This window comes from Rhea pennata, chromosome 1, assembly GCF_028389875.1.
Source record: "Rhea pennata isolate bPtePen1 chromosome 1, bPtePen1.pri, whole genome shotgun sequence".
NCBI lineage: Eukaryota > Metazoa > Chordata > Aves > Rheiformes > Rheidae > Rhea > Rhea pennata.
Window position 1 is genome coordinate 39,917,541 of NC_084663.1, and position 24,938 is coordinate 39,942,478.

The window sequence follows — 24,938 nt, forward strand, 5'->3', positions numbered from 1 at the left end:
CAATTAATAATTCTTCCCTAGAAAACAGTAACCCATACCAGTACTACTCATCTGTAATTTATGAGCAATAAAGTAACATCTCCCACCGAGTATCTCATTTCCATTTATGCTGAGGTTCCTGAACAGAATTTCATTAAATTTTTTAATTTCAGAGAACAAAAACTGCATTTTCCCTTTAATCACAATTATTAATAAGCATGTACTATTTATCATATATGCATCATGCAACAACTTTGATATCCTTCATAAACAGAGGCATTCTTCTGCAAACTGCTCTATAGTTTTGTATCTCAAAGGACATTCAGTGGTACTAATCACACTCGTGCAGAAGAGCTAGAAGAAAAGAGATTTTAGGGCCACATGGTCCTGTTCAGTGCATTGAATGCCCTCAAATTTCATCTTCTGAGTCATGACAATTTGATGTGTAGTGCAGAGATGCCCAAATAGCTTCCTGACACATGTAAGTTAGCTCTGGCTATGGCTGTCAATGCTATGATGGTGAGACTGCTTTCAGTACGCAAGCTGGCTCATTTAGAACTAGCTTTTCACTAAATGCACCATAAATGGGACCTTATTTGTAGCGCTGACTTCTAAGGGGCTAGTGCTCAAACTAGTGAGCGGACATTCAGGAGAAGGCTCTATATGGAGGCTGAAAATATAGATGAACTTGGCTAAAATGCCTAAGAGCATGGGATTTTCTTAAACATGAGTATACCTTGCAAGATTTAAGACTGTATTCAGAAGAAATGTGTGTTCGGAAGCTCCCTTGCTCCAGAGAAAGCAGGCTGTATGGCAGAGCTCTGACTCTCTAGAAAGAAGAATCTACTTCTCCCAATCTTCTCCTCCCAAAACTGAATCAAAGGAGCTTCCTGATATGGCAGTAGTTATCACCTGAACTATTGCTCTCCCATGTATCATCTCTTTACTAGCACTTCTGTCATGCATTTTTCACCTCTATTTTTGTAGCAGAAGGGAGCTCAGCCAAAAGGGAGAGGTTGAAATTGAAGTATGTGGGAGTTCAACTTGAATGAGTGCTATAAGATGAGACCGACAGAGTTTTAGTTTATTTCATAGATGTTATTCTATGATATGGCAAGTCATTAAAAAGTGGGGGGCAATTAAAGAATCGGGAACATTTTCTTAATTTTAGCTATTCTGCTGAAGGAAAGTTTTTTCCTGGATTTTTGCCCTGTGAAAATATCACATCTCTCCTGGACTGGTGTCCAAATATTATGTTCAGAAGTAACTAATATGTTAAGTTAGGAGCATTCCTTTTTTCATTGTGTAAGCACCTTCAAGCACTGTTTTGCCAAACTAATGCACAAAGGTCTAAAATACCTGCATGTTATTTAACAGACTTAATACTGTTTGCATTGATGGAGCGAAGCCAAATGTAAACAGATTAGTTCACTCAGAATCAGGTGTTAAGTTTGTCCTCAGAACAGGATATCATGAGTGCTGTTAGCCCTTATTGGAAGAAAGAAAGGACAAGACAAGGCATGAAGGACAGTTGCATTCTGGGCAGCTCTAATCATCTGAAGACGCAGGCAGGTAGCTCTCAGACAAAGCTCAGCATCACGCTAAGCAGATACTCTAGTGAATGGAAAGCCATTCTGGCACTGCAGATACAATCTCAACAAGTGCTCAAAGCAAAAATGTGCAACTGTCCTTATTCACTGAAATCTGAGAGCTTGAAGATAACATACTCATGATCATATTTGTAAAATACATGGTCATATTCATAATGACAATTTAAAACAGACTGTACTGCTTGAGTCCATTTTATGTTCCTAATTCATCTGTTGTTTCACAACATTGCACTGTTGGCTTGTAGCTTTCATTTTCATATGGGCTAAGATCTCAATCTGGCCAAGGCAGAAATTTTCACTGAACTTGAGTCTCTCATATCTTTTATCATCACGCTAGACATTAGTGCTTATCTAAGGGACATTCAGTTTGAGCAAGAGCCTATAGGATGGGACTTTTGGCTCCACTCCCAAAGGAAGATACTGGCAAACAGATGCCCCAGTGTCTGTACAGACCCCCAAAGATATAACTAGATGTAGGTAGAAATTACAACTGGACACCCAAAGTATGCACAAGTATTTTTCATACATTTGCATATTCTAATCATACAAAGATAATATGAAAATGTACAGGCATGGAGATACAGTAAGGATGAAAGAAGAGAATGAAAAGAAATAATTGCAAATATATTACCCAAGAAAATATGGGCCTTAGCTTAAGGGAAAAAGCACATGTGACTTTTCTTCCTTTGTACAGACGTTGTATCTATATGATCGATAACATTCAGAGATACTGAAATGTTCCACACTTTTTCTAGACATGTTTTTATTTATTTACTCAATGGTACTAAGCTATTGTTGACTAAGTATACATGGTTAATAGTTATTTAAAGCAATTCCTCTACTTCCTGTATTTTTTCTCCCCTTAAAAATCCACTGTAAAACTCTTCTCAAAAAGTTTTTAACAAGATATTAAACTCAATGTCAGTAAAAACAATTCTAGTGAGTAAGTCACAATATGAGGATTTTAATTCCTCTAAAATAGCGTTATAGAAGCAAATTTTATAAAAAAGGCCTCTGCTGAACAAAAATCATCCATGTTTATATGATATCCACTTTATACAAGGTTAGTACAGTTTTTGTAATATTTTACAACCAACATCATTGCAGAGATAAGTAGTGCTAGACTGGTCTGTAAACTGAAATTTAGTTCATGAAAAGCACAAGATATAATGGGCATTTTCAAGTAATTACAGAAAATAGCAATTTGTAAACATCTTTTTGAGATATCTGTCTGTCTGTTTTTTAAGCTTTATATTGTGAAGGTCTGGTTAAAAATACACCTTACTGCAGCGTTAGCAATATACTGCTAAAACAGAGATGAGTCACAGTTTGGTTCTTATACCTTTGCACATTTTATAGCATTCCTTCTAGGTTTAAGCACAAAAGCTATTTAAAAATGACAAATACTTACATAATCAGACTTCATTACTGGCTATAGAGTAGCTGGTGTACATTCCTACTTTCAAATTAAGAAAGTTGTGCAAGAAATTTTGTTGTCTCTATCCCTTTTTCAGTCAACATCTTTCCCCAATGCATGCAAGCAATTTCAGAAACATGGCACTTCATGAGATTACAGAGCTAGAGATAATCCAGGAAATGGCAAATAAAATAACAGGATTAAATATATAGTTAGCTCACTGGATTGAAACAAATTTAGTTCACTCTGTTTGGCTAAAATGCATATGAAACCTTTTTTCTTCCACTAAAAATTCTTCCTGAGAGCTTCTTTATATCACGCTATATCATAAATGGAAAACACTTAATAAATATATACACATATTTAGCACAGAAGAAAATTAAAAACTAGTTCTGTGTTGGTCTATGGATTTGAAAATACATAGGAAACATTTTGTAACACTAAAATTTGGAATAAGTTTTCGTATCTTGTTTACTGGACTATTGCAATAAACATTTTTTATATTATTTGTTTGATAGCTGGTATTGAGAGACAAGCCATATGCTTTATGGAGACAAAGATAAATCTGCCACCAAAAAGTCAAAAGAAAACACTTAACTTGCCAAGCAGTATGTCATTTAAAAATATATACAAACAAATATACATAAATACAGGATATATTTTCAAGCAATGAATATAAAGTGCTTGTTGATATCTTAATTTAAGAAGGGTAAAATCTTAGCACACCCACCAAGATAAGGATGTCTGTTTTTCTCAGTAGCTTAATTTCTCTATATTTGTTAAGGAATTTGTTCTTTCCTACTCCCTTCCTGCCCCCCTTGGCTCCCGCTGATTTCCCTTTACCTAATCAAGCTTACAGTGCACAGACACCAGAAATCAGTCATTTTATTAAGACAGAATTCCTACTGATGAATCATCTATATATGTATTATGAAAACTTACATAGCTGCTTGCCAAACAGGAAAGTCCCTTTTTATATTCCAAAATACACAGTCACACACACATTGAAAAATGATAGAAACAGTAACATTTGCTCTACCAACATTATGAGAAGGCATTATTAATGGGAATTAAACATTTATCTTATTTTACTAGGAATTTTTAGCTACTATTTAAAAGGGCAGAAGGTGACAGAAGTACCCATAAATAAATGCATACACATTAAACTGAAATCTTCAAGGTAATGCATCTTGTAAAACTTTGTAACTATGGTTTAAGGTTATAAAATCATTATTAAAATAGAATGTCCTAATCAACTAATACTCATATTGTCAAACATAGAAATGTCTGGAGAGTCACAACTACAATTCTAAATATCGTAATTCTATCCACACTTTTGGGTTGATTAATCATAACCAAATATAAGACTTATTTTTGCAAATACACATTCAGAACTTGCAGAGTGTTGACTACTCTTAAGTGAATGATTCCCATTAGATATGTGATTTCCGTATGCGTATATAGTTTAGCAGATATATAAGAACTGGCTCTGTAAATCTGTAGTTACTTCATGCTCTTTTGGATTCTTGCAAGAATACCTCAGGCCTAAAGCTAGCTCTACTTTACAGCTCCCAAGACATCTTAGATTAGCTTAGGTATGTCAACACTGCATAACATTTGGGTCTACTGAGTATCTACCTGAGGTCCTACTAACACTTTTGACACCATCAGCATCACAAACATTGCATGCCTTTCCTGCAGGGTCCTGCCTATGAAGGACCCTTCCATCATTCACCAGCTCCTTGGACCAAAAAGGAGAGAAAAAAGAACCTGGGGCAGCAGTCAGAGTGCCAGGCTCATGGCCTTTTCTATTTTCTTCTCAGGACCTGTTTGCATGAGATGCTTTGTACTCTGAAGGAAATTGCTCCAAGTCAAAGGGCTACTCTTTGGCTACTCTTACTCTTTGGGCCTATGGGTCTGTGTGTCTAAGCAGACTAGCTCTTGGCAGTCCTAGCTGCTGTTTGGAAATGAGGGAGGAGGCCAGGGCAGCCTCTGGGGTTAGCTGGAGAAAGGCATGTCTGAGGAGGCGCTTGCCTTGCCCACGAAGAGTAGCTGCCAGATACGGAGAGTTCTCTGGAACAGCACATTGCCAATGTGGCTATGTCATGGCAGGTTGCTCAGCCCACTTTGGTCACAGGGCATTAGGCAGTCTCAAATGGGTGTAGGGGCACCAACATAGAAAACAAAAGGAGATCTCAGATATAAGTCCTTGGACCAACTGCTTGCCACCATGGGGCTGATGCGGGCTGTCTCTCTAGGGATAGCCACCACCACACATCTGCCACAGTGGGTGCCTGAGGTGGGATGTCTATCACACCAAGGCCTTGTTCCCAGCTGCTGTTGTGGCAGCTTTGTCACTGCAGCAAGAGTGAATGTTCTGCCTGTATCACAGCATTGCTAAAGATTCAGGTGGTGTCTAGGGATAACCATATCCACCCAGCCACACTGCTTAAGCGCGTACACGTTGGCAGACCTGCCCAATCCTTGCTGTAGGTCAGGCATACAGTTATCTACAAAACTTGAGGGCAATAGCCTATGCCCCCACCTTAAGAGAAACACTCTACAGCTCGGCTGTAGTCCCTAAACATGCATGGGTGGCTGACGGCCAGGCATCTGGCTGGAGCATGCTGCATGGTAACTTTAGAGGGCTGTTGACAGAAATGATATATACCGCATGAATACACATACCATGAATACAGTCTGATCCAATGTCTACCAAAATTAACAGAAATCTCCACAAAAGCCGCATTCCTTTAGCATGCTAGTACTGTTAATTCTAGTAGAGTCTTTTATAAATCGATAGGTTGGTAGGAATACATGGATTAATAATATTTATATGAATAATTATATTCATATATGTACATATTTATATATTTCAAATACAAAAGATTAATATTTGTCATGTCTACTGTGCAAGGCATGGTAAAGATGAACTGATTACAAGGAAGGAAGTGTACCCAAAACTGAGGTGACATGTAGAAATGTAACAATGAATTCCTGTCATTTTTTACATAACTACAGTTCTCAAATATTGGTAGTGTAACTGCCATTTATTCATGATCTGATTATGTAATAGTTAACAGAGACTTGAAAAATACACACAGTGTGTGTAAATTGTCGTTAATAAAAGCAATTAGATAGTTGAATGAATATTGTTCATTACCACCTATGAGCCAGGGACATCTGCTGGACAATACTGTTATTTGGTATTTTTCTATGTATTTTGAATAGATAGGTTTTCCTCCAAAACTCTATAGAGAACAAATTTAATCTATGCAATGGCCCACACTTACAGAAGATCATGTTTTTTATTCTATTACTAAGGGGCCTTGGAATGTACACCTTAAAATAAATCAGCCTTAAATGAGATCACTTTTCATTGTCTTTCAGCAAACATTATTTTAGTCAGCACTCAAGCAGTAATCATAAACTTCTTTTTGAGCAAAATAAATTTTCTTTAACATTTTATCAGAAACAGCAAAATTTAATCCTGAACATTAAAGTATATTTTGATCCTGAGTTTAAATGGGATTTTCAGAAACCACTTATGTCATTTAATTTCAAGTCTTTACATACATGGGTGTTACATGCCTTTCAATAACCCCCCTGCAGCAAATGAAATCCAGAAGTCTGTCGAGGACTGCAAAAGCACGGCAACCCTACGCCAGCAGAAGGAATCTGCTCTAGTCCATTTTTTCCTAGCTTAACAGAGGAAGCAAATAGGTTGCAGAGTGTCCACAATAAAACACAGCAGTTACTAGCCAAGAATAAAATAATAATAAAAATAATATATCAGACCAAAGCGTGTGACTAAAAGCAGAGATGAGAACACCTGCCACATTATCACAAGTCATGAAGAGAAAATGTACATTACAATTTAAGAAAATATCTGCTTCTCAACAATGTCCTCAGAGAGCTGGTAACGGAAAGGGGTCAGTGCAAAAAAAGGAGCACGCACAGCAAAGGGAAAGACTGTCATGGAAAGAAAAGAGAAGAAGTGTGGGCCAAGAAAGTTATAAAAAAGAGGAAGAAGAAAAATCTACACAATGATTTGAGCCTACCTGATTAAAGGAAGAAGCAGAAAACAAAGGGAAACAGAAAGAAAAAAAAAGGTGTAGGTGATTAAAAAACGAAAGCAAGTCAAGACCTCAGTAGTAGTCTGAGTAAGGAGTAACACTGAGGAGATGGAAAAAGGAGGACAGTAGCAGAGCATGAGAATAAAGAGAAAGTATGAGGAGGGCTGCGTGCACAAAAAGAAGTGCACAGGAAAACAATGCCGCTCTCCAAAGAGAAAAGCAGAACTTGACTTCCAGCAGCTAGATGGGGGCATGATCAAGGAAAATGAATGTGCTATTTAAAGTATTTTCCCAAGTTTGAATATACGATTAAGGATTTGGGATCAGATTCAATACTTGCCCTGTTATAGCAGGAAATCCACACACACATAAAAAAAGAGAAAAGACAATAAATAGATGAGGAAAGGATTAAGGATATGACTTGCAGACAGCAGAGTCAGAGAGGGGTAAATGAAAGAGCAAAATCAACACGGAGTGGATGAATAGTGAGACAAATGTAGTGACTAGGCACTACAAACTAGATTTCGGGGAGTGGGAGGAGGGCAAGATCTCCAGCAAAATCATTACAGGGATGAAAGAGAGGACAAAACGGATAGAGAATACTGCATGGTAAGCACCAAACAGTGCAAACAAAGCAATAACAGAAAGGGATAAAAAAGAAAGAATGTGTAAAAAATGTTGCAATGTCCTTCTGAATCAATGCTTTTGAGTATGTTACACACCTGATTAGGTGGAGAAAAATACAGGTTTTATACTGGGCAACATAAAACATATCACGTGTTTAGGACTCATTCTCATAAATTTCACATCAATTCACATCAGTAGCAAAATAGCATAAGTCCCAGCAGAAAACATAATTCAAGGAACAATGAATAACAGAGAAGCAATTTAGTGCAAGTTTGGCTGAAACTATTGTCCAGCTGACATTACCGATTTTGACTAAATGACTCTTGATTTCACAAGGAGGATTTTTTAAAAGCTTATTTGGATAAATAAGTGATCTTTCCAAATAGAGATTATTAGAGCTTGTTAGATTCACTGCACTAAAGTTTTATTCATTCCTTTCAGTTTACGTAACCTGTCCAGTATCACCTCTGAAAAACAATTTCTGTCTCCTCACTTCACCAGAAAAAGTACCTGGACTACATATAGTCTTATCCCTCTGTACAGAAATACCTGTCTGTCTTTTTACTTTATAGGATTTTCTTCACGTTTTTCTCCAACAATGATACAGAAATTCCCTGCTACCTAGAGTTCTGTAAGAATCTCAGTGTGCTTTTATCCCAATAATCTGTGTTGAGGCTTCAGCCAGTACACTACTTTCTGATTTTTTACAGAAACTTTGTAAAAGAATAGCTTCCTTGTCCAGCTCCTGTCCCCAGAATTCCATCTTAAAATTGAGTCTTATACTGCAGAGAAATAATATATTACTTTACCCAGTATGTCTTTATGGATCTAAGTGAGCTATAATGTGCTGCAGGACACAACTTCTGCTAATAAGCTCACTCAGGGCCACCTGCTAAAGACCACAGGGAGATCTACTTATTTCAGAATAGGCAACAGGCCAGAGGCTGGAGCTTTACAGTGGTTATGCCAGGCCTGAACTCAAGTCCTTGATCTGCAGCCTTCAGAATAAAGAATTAATATTTTATCTTCTACATTCCACATGATTGATTGAATGACTAGACTTCAAGGCAATTTTTTTCCCCAACACCACAAATTCCCTTCAGTCCAAATAGTTAAATAATAATTGGCCTTGAAAGAGGTAGGGGAATTACAGCATCCAAGAGACTTGTCCTCCTAGAGTTCCCATATATCAAAGGCAAGACCAGTTTCAAGTAAACAGAAAACATCTACTGCATGAGCTTATCTCAGGCTACTCTAAAGAGGAAACAAAGTTACCAGATAACCTAACTTGGGTGGTTTAATTAATTTCCTCTCTGCAGGTCTTGGCTCCTACCAGGTGGCAAAGGAGGGCTTGCACTTGAGCTTGTATTATAGCTCTATGCCCTGAGGACCGGGATCTTGGCCATACTGGGATGCATAACTCACCTCCTCCTCACCTCCCAGGTAGAGTGTCTAAATAGCTCCATTTTTTCAGTTAAAATATATTTTGACATCTCAAAATTCTGTGAAAAGGAATCTTGTTTTTCTGGCTGCCTTTCTTGACTTTTTGACTGAAAGTCTTGACTTCAGTGGTCTCCTGTATAGCTCAATAGCTGCAAGGAATGAATGTTTCACTCCATAACTGGTAGGTGATCACAGAATTGTTTGGGAGCTGAGGTGATATCTACATGCAGATACTTTTGCAATGCATCAGCTTCAAAGTAATTTTGAAAGCAAAAGTTCATAATTATAGACAAGGGAAGGAAAAGAAAGCCAAAGATCAGATTAAGTCAAGCCTCCAGGCAGAATAATTAAGAAAGCAAAGATGTAGCTTATGTGTAAAAGTAGGAAAACCAATAAAACAAATTACCATAGACTGTCATCTTTGATTCTAGTGTATGTCTTTTTATAAAAAAAAAAAAACGAAGAAACCATGCTAGTAATAACATGGCCAAAGAGAGACCAAAGATCAATAGCAGCAGAGCAGTGGATGGAGAGAGTTATAACAACATTAAGGAAAAGCTAGCAGCTTTTGCCAAATATACGACTACGTTTGGCAACAGCTGAGATCATTGGGACTGGCAATGCACAAGTTAATGAGGCCACAGTGATTGAACAGTTCTTTTCAAACGGCAGATATGTATTTCTGAAGCATTTAATTTCTTCAGTGGTTGATCAAAAGAGCCAATTATACAGCCTGCCAAAAGCGCTTAGTTAAAGTCTCTTACCTTTAGCAAAAAGAATTTATATGACCATGTTCATATAACAGATGCGGTGTGGTCAACCGGCAGCCCACGAGTCAAACAAGGCACACAAGGAAACTTTGGCTGGCCTCTGGGAAAGCCTCCAGCTGTAAGCCAAGCCTCTTTTTAGTCCACTGAAAGACAGCTGGAGAAAGCAAAAGTGGATTTTATATGGGCCAAGAGAAAGCATTGCCAGCCATTCAACACTCCCAGTTGGCCAGCCAAACAAACTGGTAGTGTTACCGGAGGAAAAAGGTAAATAACATGAGAACTAGAAACAGGATTTGACTGTGGATAGGACAGCTGGGAACATCCGAGTTATGTCCCCTAGCCTACAGAAATACAGTTAACGCTCAGTTATCCTTGGATTTCAGTTTAACTGTGCACAAATGAAGAGACTTCAAAGCTGCCATAGCTCAGAGTCAGGAGGATACATTAACTCAGTGTTGATGCTCCTCACATTCTCCAACATGTTCTCTGGCACTGGGGACTCCAAGGGAATTTTCAGTTAGAGATGGCTAGCTCTGTGGACTCATGCTCTGCCTTAGCTAGTAAGCCCTGTAGATGTGAGCTATGTCTGCTGCATCTACATCATGCCTTTGCTATGTCTCATTCATACATTCTTGTGCCATCTGTCATTATATTATGCTATCAGGATTTTTACCATTATCCACAACATCCCAGCTTTCTCCCACATACTTCACCCATCATTTTGAATAATGGAGAATTAATTATAAAAAATGTCCCACTCTAACATCTGGACAGGAATAAATATGATCCATGAAAACAACAAAACTGTTTATCTCTACTTTTTATTAGCATACATATCGCTACTTCCAAGGTATGAATAATATCATACTGAATAATATTATTCTTAGACCAAATCTTTTATCTTTTTAGAATCAATAATGGAAATCCACCTATTTATTCAGAACTTGCCTAAAATATTTTATTGAAGCAACCCTGATCATTTCAATGTAGACATGTAACTCTTTGGCAGAGTCAATTCATAGCTTAGGCTTCACAATAATTTCAGCATGTATTTTGTGCCCTCGTTTTACAACAGGATGCTGCCAAGGGTTTAGTTTGGCTATTTTTTAAATAAAATTAGATTCCAGAAAGGAAACTATTAAGATGATATAAACAGTTTAAATTAACACATTTATAAACAAGAAACGTGGGGGAAAAAAAGAGATTTTCTGCAGTGCTCACCTAAGGGCATGAAGGATTTTGACCACATAGGGTAAACTGCTCAACATGGGCTGTTCTCTAAATCTTTGCCTTTGAAAGTGGAAAAAAGCTCTTTCACACTTACCATAACAATCACCATCTTTCTTTCATCACTCTAACTTTTGAAATTATTTGATCTGGACAACACTTTACTCCATAAACACAATGAGCAAGTTAACATAGAATATAAATAATTTCAATGACCAGAGAAAGACAGTAATTAAAAAACACAACTAAAGTAGCACTGCTCTGCAAGCATTTTTAATGTGTCAAGCCCTCAGTGTTCTAAAATTAATTAAAGCTTTAATGAAAGTTGCCTGCTATCTGACTAGCAAATGTAGTTTTTCTAATATCCAGCCACCCTGGCTTTCAATTAAGACTCAAAGAGCCAAGAACTGATGAGAAGGGACATCACAAATGATTTGTGGATGTCCTATTTTTGTATATGGCACATTTATTATTCTACTTAATGCATCCATATGTTTTTTTTTAATTCATTCATTACTGAGAGCTTCACATTACTGTTATTTCATTATAGGTTATGTTCATTTTCAGACAGTTTCTTAGGAAACATATTTAAAAATTAAAGCTACAATCAAATTTTTGATGTAGTATATGGATTTCAAAATATCTATTTAATTATCATCATATTATCTACTTTTAGAGGGGTTAGTTGTTGTATTTGTTTTTTTTTTTTTTTTATTTTCTTGATCAACATTCAATAGTTTTTTTCCTGTTTCATGATCTAGCTGGTCTTTTAAATTTGCAGTTAATGCTTCCTTGTTTGTTCAATTCCAGTCAAGAGTCACTTGTTTCAACCACAAAAGTATGTATACAGCATGTCAAAGAGGTGTTTCCACAGCTAATAACCACCTTTTATTCCCCCAGTCAATTTTTAACAATTTTTCTATCAGGGTAAATCTAGAAACATTTAAAATTAAGTTTCTGTTTTAGTAGGCACTAAAGACAAAGAGAAGAGAGAGGTCTTCAACTAGAGTATCTAAAATCTAAACAGAAAAGAGTGGGAGAAAGAGAGAATTTTTAATTTGCTAGTTGATTTCTATTGCCTATATATATTTTTACTAGGGTAAGTAGGCAGAGCATCTTGTAGAACCATTCCAGAGATAGCCCTTGAGAGAAGTGGAGAGGACAAAGCACTTTTCATGCTAATCTTTCATTATCATCTCAAGACGAAGAATCTAAAATGCTATAGAAAGCAGATTTATTTTGCCTAAAGGATGTAAAGATTCTAAAAGAGGAATGTAGTATTTTAGGTCATTCTTCCTCTAGCCAAAAATACTTGGGTTTTAATGACCTGTCAGATCAGAATATTGCATGACTAGAAAACTAGACGGTAGAGAAACTGAAATTAATCTATTAGAACATGGTATCATTTTCATTACATTAAATTGAAATATCACATATATTTGTAATTATTAGCCTCGAGAACTGTGTTCTTAATTAGCCAATACATTAAGTGCTGCAGAAAGAAAGCATATAAACAACAATTTGCAGAAATTATATAAATGTTGCCAGAGCACTACAGGACTGTAACAGAAGTCATCATTATTTCTGCTAGTGTGCTTTGAAAAAAGCAAACAACATTACTAGTACAATTAGTCCCAGCAAAAGGATAACCTCTTGTTATAAACCACCACCATATGCTGACAGGAACAGGAAAATGGTCAAAAAAACCAAGAAGATATTCAATCAATGACATTGTGTAAGTGAAACAAAACAGACTTTAGCACACTGTAAATGTAAAAATCTTGATTCATAGTCATTGATTTCTGTGCTACAGTGTATTATGCAATGACCATTCCCAAATAAAATGTGTATCTTTAGCCAAATTTGTATAAAGTAGACATTCCAATAATATTCCCAACCATTAATAAAGGCTGAAAATGTGAGTCTGTTTATTTAAACGAAGATACAGCATATGCTGTCAACAACTATCCCACACTATCCAGTATATTACATTATTACAAATCTTTATGTTTACTGGACACACTTTTCATGAGGCTTCTACCATATACTGGACTAAGAAAATTAATTCCAAAGTATTTTATACCACTTTACTGTGATGATGAACCAAAAAAGAATTAGCTCAATTACTAATTGTCAGTCATGACTGACCTTCAAAAGAAGGACGGCAAAACATTGCTTAAATGCTTTTAGAGGAGAGGAGAGAAAAAAAAAATTAAAAAAAAGATTCAATACCTCTCTGCCTACTTCCCTAGGGTATTCCCCTTTCCATTAACCATTTCAAGTTTGAGGTGTTTGAAAAGAAAAAAAACTCTTACATTTGACAGCTATCTTATCTCTCAAACTCATCCAGGATCAAGATGCTGTCAGTCTACACACTGCTTTTCAGAATTCAGCATTTCTTTTTGGTTAAAGGGATACTTTAACCAAAGTTAAAGTTTGGTTAAAACAAGTATTATGATGGTTTTTTTTTTGAAATGTATGTTCAAAAGATCTTACTCTGCTCTCTAATACTATGTTTCTTTCACACAAAATATCACCTTGTTTTTTTTAAAAAAACATATATTGATGTAGTAATTATTTCGAGAGAGAATTTATTATTTTTCTTTTTCAAAAGCTATTTAAAAGGTTATAATATTGACAATGAAACAGTTACGTGCAACCCCCACACACTTTGAACCATTGAGGAATTTTTGAGAAGCTGTCATTTTTCCTAACAACTATGTCAGAAGTGAAGAACCAAAGGGACTATTCCAGAGGCTGAACTGCCAGATCCAACAAAACATTGACTGATAAGGAAACACATGCTGTCTTCCTATCTGAGTGCCTTTTATCTGCCTTTTAAATGTTACAAAGATAGTTCTCCCAGGGCTCCAACAGAAGAGAATAATAAAACAGAAAAAAAAAAAGAAAGAAAGAAAAAAAGAAAGCAAATAATGTTCACTTCTTAACCCTTTATTCCTGAACACTATCAACATGTAGCATGGTTTCATTGCAGGGAGCAGTCAACATACCGATTTGTTATTGGTGGGTCTCATGACCCCAGCAGGGCCATTTTGTTCATTTATGATTTTGGATGTCAAGCACCTGCTATTCCAATGATGGTAAATGGAACCATATGTGACAGGATGCTCTTCCCTTTCCTCAGTCAAATTTAGGCAGTAATAGGTTTCAGCTCTTTTGTAAAAGGAAGACATAACATAGATCACAGTACAGCAATCTGAATTCCTGCAGAAATACAGATCTGTCTATACTGTTCAGGGTAGCAGAGTTGGCAGACTTCCAACTCATAAGGGATACAAACCTACCTCAGAAAGCAAAACACTAAACCACGCAAAGGGTTTCACCATAACACCCAAAGCATAGCTTTGGGGTATCCCAAAGGAGACAAGCAGAGGACAGAGATTTCCTCTGCTTGGAAAATTCACTGTTGTCTAAATCTCTGGGTCTTTTCTCCTGGAATTCAATAAAGCAAGGCACAGAAATGGTACGGAAGTCTGCTGCAACCAGAGGAATAAGTAGGTCTGTTGAGTAACAGGAAAGTGGTGAGGGGATTGTCTGTGGTTCTTTTTTTCCTATTTCAGAGTCTCAACCAAAAGTCAGTCAAAGATTAACACTTTTTTGAATTTTCAGTTGGCGGAAACAATGCATTCATCTCTGTATACGAGACAGATTTTCAATCTGTACCCCTTACTGACTAAATCACATGAAATAGGAAAGACTCAGGTTCAGTTTCCTCTTCCACCTCCCTCAGAGCAAGGCTTTGAGCCAGGTCTTACTTGGCATAGTGTCCTGACTACTGGGTTCTTCTCTCATACTAGAGTTCCCCTGTGTCTCTGAGAAACCTGAACTTCCTGGAAATGCTTAAGCAAAAATAAAGATCTTTGATTTGGCTGCAACTGTTGCTGAATTCAATCCAATTTTGTGGAGACTTTCTGCTTTGCCAAAATATATTATTTGAATTAATGAAGTCTTTCATGAGAGAAAAAAAATGAACCACTTGAAAAAAGGAAAAGCATAGGCAAATTCCTTTCTTCACACACAGGTATCTATTTTATAGCTGGGACTGGCTAGTTAGAGGAACATACAGCTGAAAGGGGAAGTATGGAACAGCTGGCACTTAGATATCTTTATTTTACAGATGAACCGCACAATACTAACTGTCAATGGTATGTTTTTAAATAAAAGGTTAAATTTTAAACAGGCCTGCTCCCAAAATCCAGTCTTAATTTAAACTGTGAAGAAGACTAAATGACTTGAAGAAACAGTTTACTTTCACTAAAAAAAAAAAAAAAAAAAAAAAAAAAGCGAAGCAAAAAAGTGAAGGAAAACTGTGTGACCACAAGAAGAAGAACTGGGCATTTTTTAAAAGATATGATTAGCTTTGGTTCAAAATTTAGCATCCCACGAAATGATACAGAAAATAATCCCAATTTGTAGGAGCTGTTTGGCAAGCTTCCAGCACTAAGTGGTGCAATTAAAGCACCAGGTTCCTGAATATCCCACTACCATTCTATTAACATTTTGCAAGTCAGATGACAAAAATAAAAATAAATGTGCCTTAAGGAGGTTTCAGTGCATGTTACAACCTAATGCAATCTTTTCAGCCATCTTCCAAAGACTGACAGCAAACACAATACCATGATAATGGTTCAGCATGCAGTTATCCCTGCTGAAGTGCACAGAAGGAGCAGAAAGCAAATGAGGCCAACTAATGCAGACTCTCTAAACTTCTTTGTGCAAACGAAATCCAGAATGACAAAGCTGCAGGCTACTAGGTCTGTTTGCAAGGCTTGCTGCAGATACATTATGTCTAGTATAATTACTTAAGAAAAGGCTAAGATAATGGGGAGCATCAGTCTTTTATTAGAAGGTGGATTTGGATTTTAAGAGCCAAATACTGTGAAGATTTGGCATGACCAAAAGTGTTCGGAGTCGTGATGTAAGATGTAAAAGGACATAACAGTGATTAACAATCACTCTAAGGGAAGTAACTGATATTGTCCACTGTTGTAATGCGTGACTAACATTCAGAGCCTGTTAGCAATACAGAACTGTAATTATTATAAGGTCTTAAAACTTCCTCGTTTGTCAGTGCAGCATTTGCCTTCTGTTGTTTCAAGCATCAGGCAAGTAAATGACCTGAAGAGAAATAGGGACACATCTGATACCTTGCTGGATTTGGAGATCTTACTCCTCAGAAAGCTCCTTTGCAAAGTCACTGCAAGACACAATTTCCTATTTATACCTCCTCTGCTTGGCCTAGTGCCAACTCTTCTCTTAGGCTGGCAATAACAGGCCTCAGATGCTAAGCGGCAAGAAGTGACATCTGACTTTCTGTTACGTTTCATAGACAGCTTGGCTGTTTGCGTCAATACTAACTTACCTGCCAGTTTATAGACTATTTGTTTTCTTGAATAATAACATATTTTTGCCCTATTTCCCCCCATTTTGTAGATTAATATACTTTCAAAAGTATTCTGATCATCTCTTCACAAACCCTACAGAGGGAGTGGACTTAGGGTATTTTTACTGAACTAGAGGATTAGGATACAGAAAGCCATCTGAGTCACAGTACCAAGCTGCATGTGATCTTACTGTGCACCAGAAGGTAAATGCCTTTGGAGTAGGAGTTTGACAGATTTGGGGCTGAGACCCTAGGTTCAGCCAGTATTCAAAAAGCATCTCCTTAGTCACCTCCATAATACAGCATAACTACATCTAGTGAATCCCAATGAAAATTAGGACATTACTGCACTGGGTGCAATAAGGAAGATAAAATTACCATTTTGAAGAACTTCTAAATCAAATGTAGTATAACTTTTCAAACACCAGAAGAAGGAGGGCAGACAATTATAATTTACCACTTGCTTTCAGAAATTCTGTCTGTTCCTTATTAAGAACATCCCCTAACCATCATCCATCCCACCTCAACCCCCAAAATACAAATCACTTTTGGTCTGTAGTACCCTAAAAGGAGTTCCTAAATCTGGTTCAGCGGAGCACATTCAGCTATCAAAGTTTCTCATAGATTTCATAGAATCATAGAACCAGTAAGGTTGGAAGGGACCTCTGGAGATCATCTAGTCCAACCTCCAATTTCTATGCATTTTTATCAGACTGTGTCAGAAACATGGTTAAATATAACTTCATAGATTGTTCACCATGTCCTTACTAAATTCAGTTCAGGAACCACACTGCTCAGAGAGGCAGATTGGTGTCCAGTTATGTGTTAACTGGACTGACAATGTGTCAGCAGAAGCTGCCACAGCATTTGAAAGCTGAAAGAGTTCATAACAAGGAGGATCAGAACAGTGAGAGCCCTTATCTTATATCGAAGTAAGGTATTCAACATAGGAGAAAAACAGTAGTGAGAGACTATGGAGAAACAGTCAGTGAGACAAACAGCTGGGAAAGGCTCAAAACAGCATATTAGTGAAAAATATTATCAGTGCATCTTCTAGGGATTCACTGGGGTGCTAAAACCTACAGAAACCAGCAGCCAAAACTTTTATTACTTAGCACTGAAGAATGGAGGTTCTTACATTACCAAAATCTCACAGCTTCCTAAGAAACAACATGCATTTTCTGTGTTAAAAAAGGCAAATTCCATACATACTGTTTAATTTTTATGAAGAGAAAAGAAGCTAAATTAAATGTCTCCACAAAAATGTACATATACGAGAATATTTTTTTGAACTGAAAATGACTGGAAGGGTTGAATGCCCCTGCCTTGGCATTCAGCTCATACAATTCTTATCATGGCAATCCAGCAAAGTCAGTCAGTAAAAGAAGTTTCAACATTAAGGACAAAAGATTTTTTTTTCGTCCAATTCCCTTTGTTTAGATAGTCTTCAAAAGGAGGAAGCAAGTCTTAAATCCGAAATAAGTCCTGAGTGGATATATGAAGGAAAGGAGGGCAGGACATCTCACATATTACAGGAGGAACTCAGAGAGGACACTCCATGTGGAAGCCATGCCTTGGAAGAAACAATCAGAAAATAGACATTTGCGGAAGTAGTAGTGGTGAGTATAATGTAATAAAACATATGAACAAATATGGTAGCTGAGGTCCTAGGCTTTGACACTGGTACTCAAACCTGATGCAATAGGAAATAGGGAACTGTTGGAGGGAGAAACATATGTGTAAGACCATATCAATGAGCAATTCAGAGCTGCACCTTCCCTGAACAGAGCATGACACTGAAGTCAGACAACAAGACGTAGAAGTACTTGTGGGATAAACTTGACATAAGTGTAAAAGCAGCTCTGCGGTGGTTTCACAGCCTCAGCATTGGAAGGACTCTAGCTAGCCAAAGCCACCTAGAAGCAGATCACCTACTTGAGCTCCGTCTCAATGAGAAGATTTCCAAATTATCTCAAGATACCTGTCATTTAAGCTGGAATCAGCTCCAGATAAAGATGGCACTAGAAGAACATGTCACTAGAGATACTTTTCTCTGTGCGTGAGTGCGTGTGCATGAGCATGTATACACAGAAATATGTACACATATAGGTAGCAGTGTACAGGTGTCTTTGTACCTATCGTCATCAGGGGAAATCTTGTCAGTAACACAACTGGGCCTAGAGAAATATTCAGCTCACCTGAAACAGACATCAAGCTATGTTGTACTGATAAATTAAATGTGTCCAGTACAGTTCTCCGGCACTGATTGAATTGACATGGAAACGGCTTGTGGCCATACTATTAAACTCTTGAATCTCCAGTAGAGGATGGCATCATGCAGTTTGACTGCTAGAAATGGTCCCTGACCTATATGAACTCTGTAATCATATAGAAACTGTTTAGGAAACTGCTAGTCCACCTGACCCAAAACTATGTCAAAGATCCTACTAAAAATTCAACAATTTAAAAGACTATCAAGTTCTAGTGCCTGGGAACATTCCTTGGCACTACTAATTTACTTGTATAGATATAATCTTAGCATTTTATCAGTTTAACAACTCTCTAGGCTTTGCTGACTCTGTTGACTGGGTTGTTGACTCCACTGCCTGTACTGAAGCTTGAAAAACTAGCTCACATGTGGATGTCTCCTTGTAGAAACAAACATTTATGCCCTTTACTTTTCCACTGAATCCTATCTCAAAGCACTAGCACCTGAAGCTCTTCCTTATTTTTATTTTGCTTCAATATAGAAGGTTCAGACACTGATGACAAAATGGACATAATGGTATGGCAGTGCTACTACAGCTCTGAGGAATTTAAGCTTACACAAAAAGCCATAGAAAAGGCAAAGAGAAGCTTTGTGCAGCTGTCTGTGCATTTTATGTCCCACCGCATTAGCTGAGAGAAATTCTAATTAAATCAACTCAGTTCAGTAGCACTGGTGAAAAACAAAATAGTACAGATCTGCTGAATCTCAGGCTACTGTATAGCACTGGGCCCTCAGGAATATATGCATCAACAACAAAAAATTATATAAGGAAGCAAATTATAATTAGGGGTGAATGGGAAAAACTTGGTATATTAAGCAAGCTAATCAGCTTTACATTTCTAATGGACAGAATATATACACTTCATAAGATACAAGTGAAAAAGATATCCAAGTACCTAGGCCCAATCTCAGTGCAACACACCTGTGTATCTGTGAGAGGCTTTGGACAGACTAAACAACATTAGGTTAGAAATTATGATGCTTTATCATCTCCATGAGGTGATACTTTAGACTGAGACATAACCACTACTACGAGCCCTTCTGCCTTTCTCTCTGCTTTGACCCTAACACACACACACACACGTTGTGTGAGTGTTTTAAACAAGTGTGTTAGATAGTAATGTCTTTAATAATAAAAGCTTATCCATATATTATTTACTCCTTCCATGTACTGCCTTGCCCTTGGAGGCACTCCCATTCAGTATTGAAAAGACTTGAAATAAATACAGATCTGTTTGGAGACATTCTTCATTTCACTACTAACTCTCTTATCTTGTTTATTGCATGTATAGCTTCTAAGGTCCAAAATAAACCCCTACAAACAGGAAGGTCTGAAAAGTGTCACCTAAAAAGTAAACAATTCCCTGTATTAACTGAAAAATTTTTAGATGACTGGGTCTCATGTAATTTTGACAGACAGCTAGAGAGAACATACAGCTAAACAGTACAGCATTTATACAACAGTCAAAATGCCTCTAAGAGCTCTGGATATCAACTGTCCACACTTCCCTAACAATGAGCAGTGGACAATAAAGGTCACGAATTTAATACTAGGCAACATGATGGAAAGTGTTAAGTTTTTAAAAACTGACTATCCAAGAAGAAATCTCTCCTCTTCCTCCCTTTGGGACACAAGCATTTCAGCTTGCCTAAGTTCAGTAAGATTACTCTTTGCTGAAAGAGTCACAAAACATCACTTTTTGACACACTACCTACAGAAGAGTGCTGTGAAGCCAGGAATTCTGTGCCTTGGCAATGTTTCACTTGTTAGATTATCTAGTCCTTAGCACAAAATGTAACCTTGCAATAGTTATGTATTAGGCATCCATTTACCCTACCTCTCCACCTCTATCATGAAGAAAATGGACCTTAACTCACTGAAATTAGATTGAAATCAGTTTCCTTCCCTCTGCAGAGCTGTAATAGCATTGATTTATTTTAAAAAAATAACCTCCTTTGCAGGCTTTCATACTAAATCACAGTAAGCACTAGTCACATAACTGGATTACAGGAAGCATTAACACTAGCAATTGCCCTTTCAAGTTGAACAACCAACAACATTGCTAAAGGCTTGAACAGAAAGGGTCAGCCAGGGCAAAACAGCAAATGCTGTCATTTGCCCTAAATGATCGAACCAAAAAGAAGCAACAAGTAGTAGGCTCTAGTTCTGAACATAGAGGAATTGACACATGTGCATTCAAAACAAAACAGATTCCGTTTGCAATGACATTAACATTACAATCTAATAACATGAAATTCATGAGGGAGAAACAAAATGTAGAAGTGCAAAGACCTGGAAGGAGCAGAGCTGTGCTTGGATTATGGCAGCCACCCTGCTGTGGGACAGCTGCCCTTTGGAGGAAGATACTTTCAGAAATGTTTATTGTGGGATTAGCCCACTGAGCTATTCGACTCTCTCAGCACTCTACATTAAAAGCACATTAAAACATATGCTTTCCCAAAGGCTTTTCCTGAAAAGATGGCATTAAAACCAAACCAGAAATACTGTCCTTCAACACACCCTGATGTAGTTGAAGATCCCAACCAACAACTTTACACCATGCTTAGCTCACACTGTTACACCCTCACATTAGAGCATATACTGTTCTTAGCCAGAACAGAATGCCTCAAAGCAGCAGCAGATTCTTCCATCATAGAATGCAGTAGAGAAGCTTCAGACCATGGTCACTTAATGAGAACTTAATGTAGATTTAATAGATCTGTTTTTATGTGACTGCTAATTGAAAATCTGCGTCGTTTAAGTTTTAATGCAGGCACAGAGCTAGCAAGAGAAAAACAGAGTATCCCCAGAAGATTTTGCAGGATTCTTCCATTCAAAGTTGAGGATTTTGACTCTGCAAAAATGTAGAAAGCTCTACTAAAACAACAGGTCACAGGTAACAGGGCCATTTCATGAAAGAGTAAGAAGTCATCCATATTCTGAATATCTTACGCTTCTACTTTTATGAGCACTGACAGAGAGGTTTCACCTTCACAGGAGGTGAAACAACACCTGCTATGGGAAAGAAAGCACGTACCTTTAGTTTGGAGGTAGACTTTACTAGAGACCTGCTGGTTGAGGTTGGTTTGGGGCATAAACATATCCCCTCTTCTTTTTGATTAGCATCATTTGCTATTGGGGACTGTGTAGACAGCTGACATGTCCTCAGTGAAGCAAGGCTGTCAGACCCTTTTCATGCACTGACATGGTTTACAGTAGCATACTTGCACACAGCTGAATCTAATCAGCTGATTATACTGATCATCTAGTTTCAAATAAGGAATTGTTCATGCAGGATGAAAAGATGTCCAGAACATGCCTTTTTGAGGCTAGTTCTCTGATAGTATGTTTCAGCTATTTAAAACATTAATGCAAGACTAACAAAAATAATTATCACGGGAATCCTTTTTTCCCTCCTTATTCTTTTCCATGTCTCTAGCCCTTATTGTGTTCCCATTACCTCAATGGCAAACAAACAGCTACTTGGTGAATTCATCAGTGCAGATCTCTAGAGTTACCAAAAGGCTGAGGAATAATGTCTATTCTGCAACACTTCATGTACTAATATGCCCCAGTGCTGTACACTCAAACATCATTCCTTGTTTGTAAAGGCCATTCTTTTTTAGTCTAGCATCTATCATTCAGAGCAATTTACAGAATTAGGCAAATCAGTGGTGATTGTAATTAGTCACATTGTTTCAATTTAATTTTAATTAGTTCACCCTAATGAGTGGATGAGCCTTGTGAATGACTATTCTTCTCTTTAGGAAGGAGAAGAATAAGCCAAATGCAATTCTCCATAATCAAGCAGGGCTAACAATGCACCAGAGGGAGGCAGAAAGGTCTACACAGAACATACACAGACTGCACTGTGCACCCCACAGAGGGCTCCTGTCCCACAGGCATGAAGAGCAGGAAAGCAGGGCACCCAGACCACTGACAAATGCCCTCTACATCCAGAGGGAATATTGCCAACACTTTGCTGAAAATGAGTAAGTTCCTCCCAGCATAGGTAAATGAACAAGGAGGGTCCCAGACCATATCTCCCAGAGAGCACATGTGGCTCACAGTTCTTACTCCTTATGCATTTGTCTGCAAACAGCTGCATAAGCATAATGATAGAACTACAGGAGAAACAGAAGTGAACATGACCTTTGGGTCAGCCTTTTAAAATCTTCCTGCCTCTCCAGGATTGTTCCCTGAGGCACGTTTTCCTGTGCTCTATGCAGAGCAAGTTTAAAACCCATCCAGCAAAAGCAGTACATGTACCAATCAAGGCAAAAGGAGTAAAGGCATCTGAGGCAAAGATAAGTTCTTTACCTACAGAAAAGCTATATTCTGCACTTTTAGACTGCTAGTTAATCATGTTGAGGCTATGTGAATGGGGGCACTACTTCAATGAGAAGTAGAGCAACAAGATAGTTATTATTCAGATGCCAGGCAGTGTAATGTGAACTTTGGATACTGCACATTAAAAATCTGTATCTTTATAGGTATATTTATTCATAAAAATACGAGGACATATAAAAAGGCACTTACCACAACAATTACATTTGTTGCAGGAATGGGGAGGTTTTCCACTTCTGGATCTTGACCAGTCATATCTAACAGATTGAGGGATGGGTCATAGGCAGGTCGAGGCAATGTTGATTTAACAATTATTGCAGGGTGCAACTGGCTTATTTTGGTGTGGGAAGAAGAATGAAAATTGTGTTTGGAATTCTTATAACTGTCTGTATCCAGACTTTTCTCCAAACTTTGTACATGGTGATAAATAAACACAGGTTTCCCACTCTTTCGCTGATGAATTGCCAGCAAGTGGTCATTGTCTCCAGAAAAAGAGCCTGTAGGAAAAAAAAAGAGTAAGATTAGAATGTTCTTCTTGAATATTTTGTAGATGGTACTGGGAAGCTGAAGTGGTCACTGGGTTCTGCAAGATTTGGAAGGATTATTTGTTGAACACAAGAAATCCTTTAGAAGCCCATAAATGCATATTTCCATAGCAATAGCTCAACAGTATCACAGAATACACCAAGCATATGAAGTATATTACATTTTTACACATACATGCTGAGCCAAATCTGTTTTCCATACCGGTATCAACTCCAATATCAAAACATGAGCAACGCAGTTTCTGATGTATTTAATCAAGTATCAATACTGAAGATGAAGATTGCTGTGAACTTTTATATAGAGAGATTTGAGGGGAAGACATCAAGAATCAGATCCAAAAAAAACCAAACACGTTAAAAAAAAGTAGAGTTCAGGTGCCTAAGTCCAAAACTGTAATTGTGAATTCAGCTGATATTAAGTGTAGAATTTCCTAAACTCCTTAACTATCTCAGCTACGACTCAGTTTGGGATTTCCCTGAAGGGATGCATACTCCACTCCCTTCCCATTAGGCAATGTATACAGAGTATACATCCATCTTTAAGTCTCCAAACCTTCCCTCCTGCTGCTATGAGATGTGCAGCTGAGAGCTGCTCTGAGACAGGGAATGCTCTCTCCTCTGATGCCTGAAGCTGCTCCACTCCTCAGGATAAAACAAAGCAATCAAGATTCACCAGGCTACAGAAAAAAACAAAGAATGAGCATAGCTCTCCATACAGCTGGCTGAAACATAAAAGGAGAGTGCGAGGAATCTTACACCATTGGCTGTTTTGTTTCTGTATTTTACATTAACTAATTAATAGAGAGATGCATAAACAGATCTTGAAGCAGGGACCTGGATTCCTCTTACCACAATTGGTGCTCAGTTCAGGAGGCCTTACAGTCCCCTGTGCCACTCTTGTTATGGCCCTGCATAGAGCCAGACACTGACTGACCAGCCAACAGAGCACCTGGCCTCTGCACAGGATGTAGAGGCATGTGGATTTAGCCATACCTTGCAACAGAACTGGAGAGAGCTGAATCATCAGGGGTACTCATCAGGCCACCTCACTGGAAGAAGTCCAAGGTAAATTGCATACCACTGATGGAATTTGCACTAAAAATATGATGTTGGGAACAAAGAACTATTTCAGCTAATATGTTTCGAATATCCTGTATGTTAATAAAAACATCCTTGGTTAGTCAAAGTACTTCCTAATGATGCCTTTTCTAGAGGAATCAAAA

The 24,938-nt window shown here is 37.6% G+C and overlaps 1 protein-coding gene across 1 annotated transcript in view; it reads right to left on the reverse strand.

Moving 5' to 3' along the window:
• PTPRR (protein tyrosine phosphatase receptor type R) overlaps window positions 1-23,440 on the reverse strand; it is a 143,090-nt gene extending 119,650 nt beyond the window's left edge. Inside the window, exon 1 of the mRNA XM_062567759.1 lies at window positions 23,363-23,440. Within this exon, the coding sequence (XP_062423743.1) occupies window positions 23,363-23,425 (63 nt within the window). The 5' untranslated portion in view covers window positions 23,426-23,440. The remainder of the gene's footprint in view (window positions 1-23,362) is intronic.
• Between the last annotated feature and the right edge of the window lie 1,498 nt (window positions 23,441-24,938).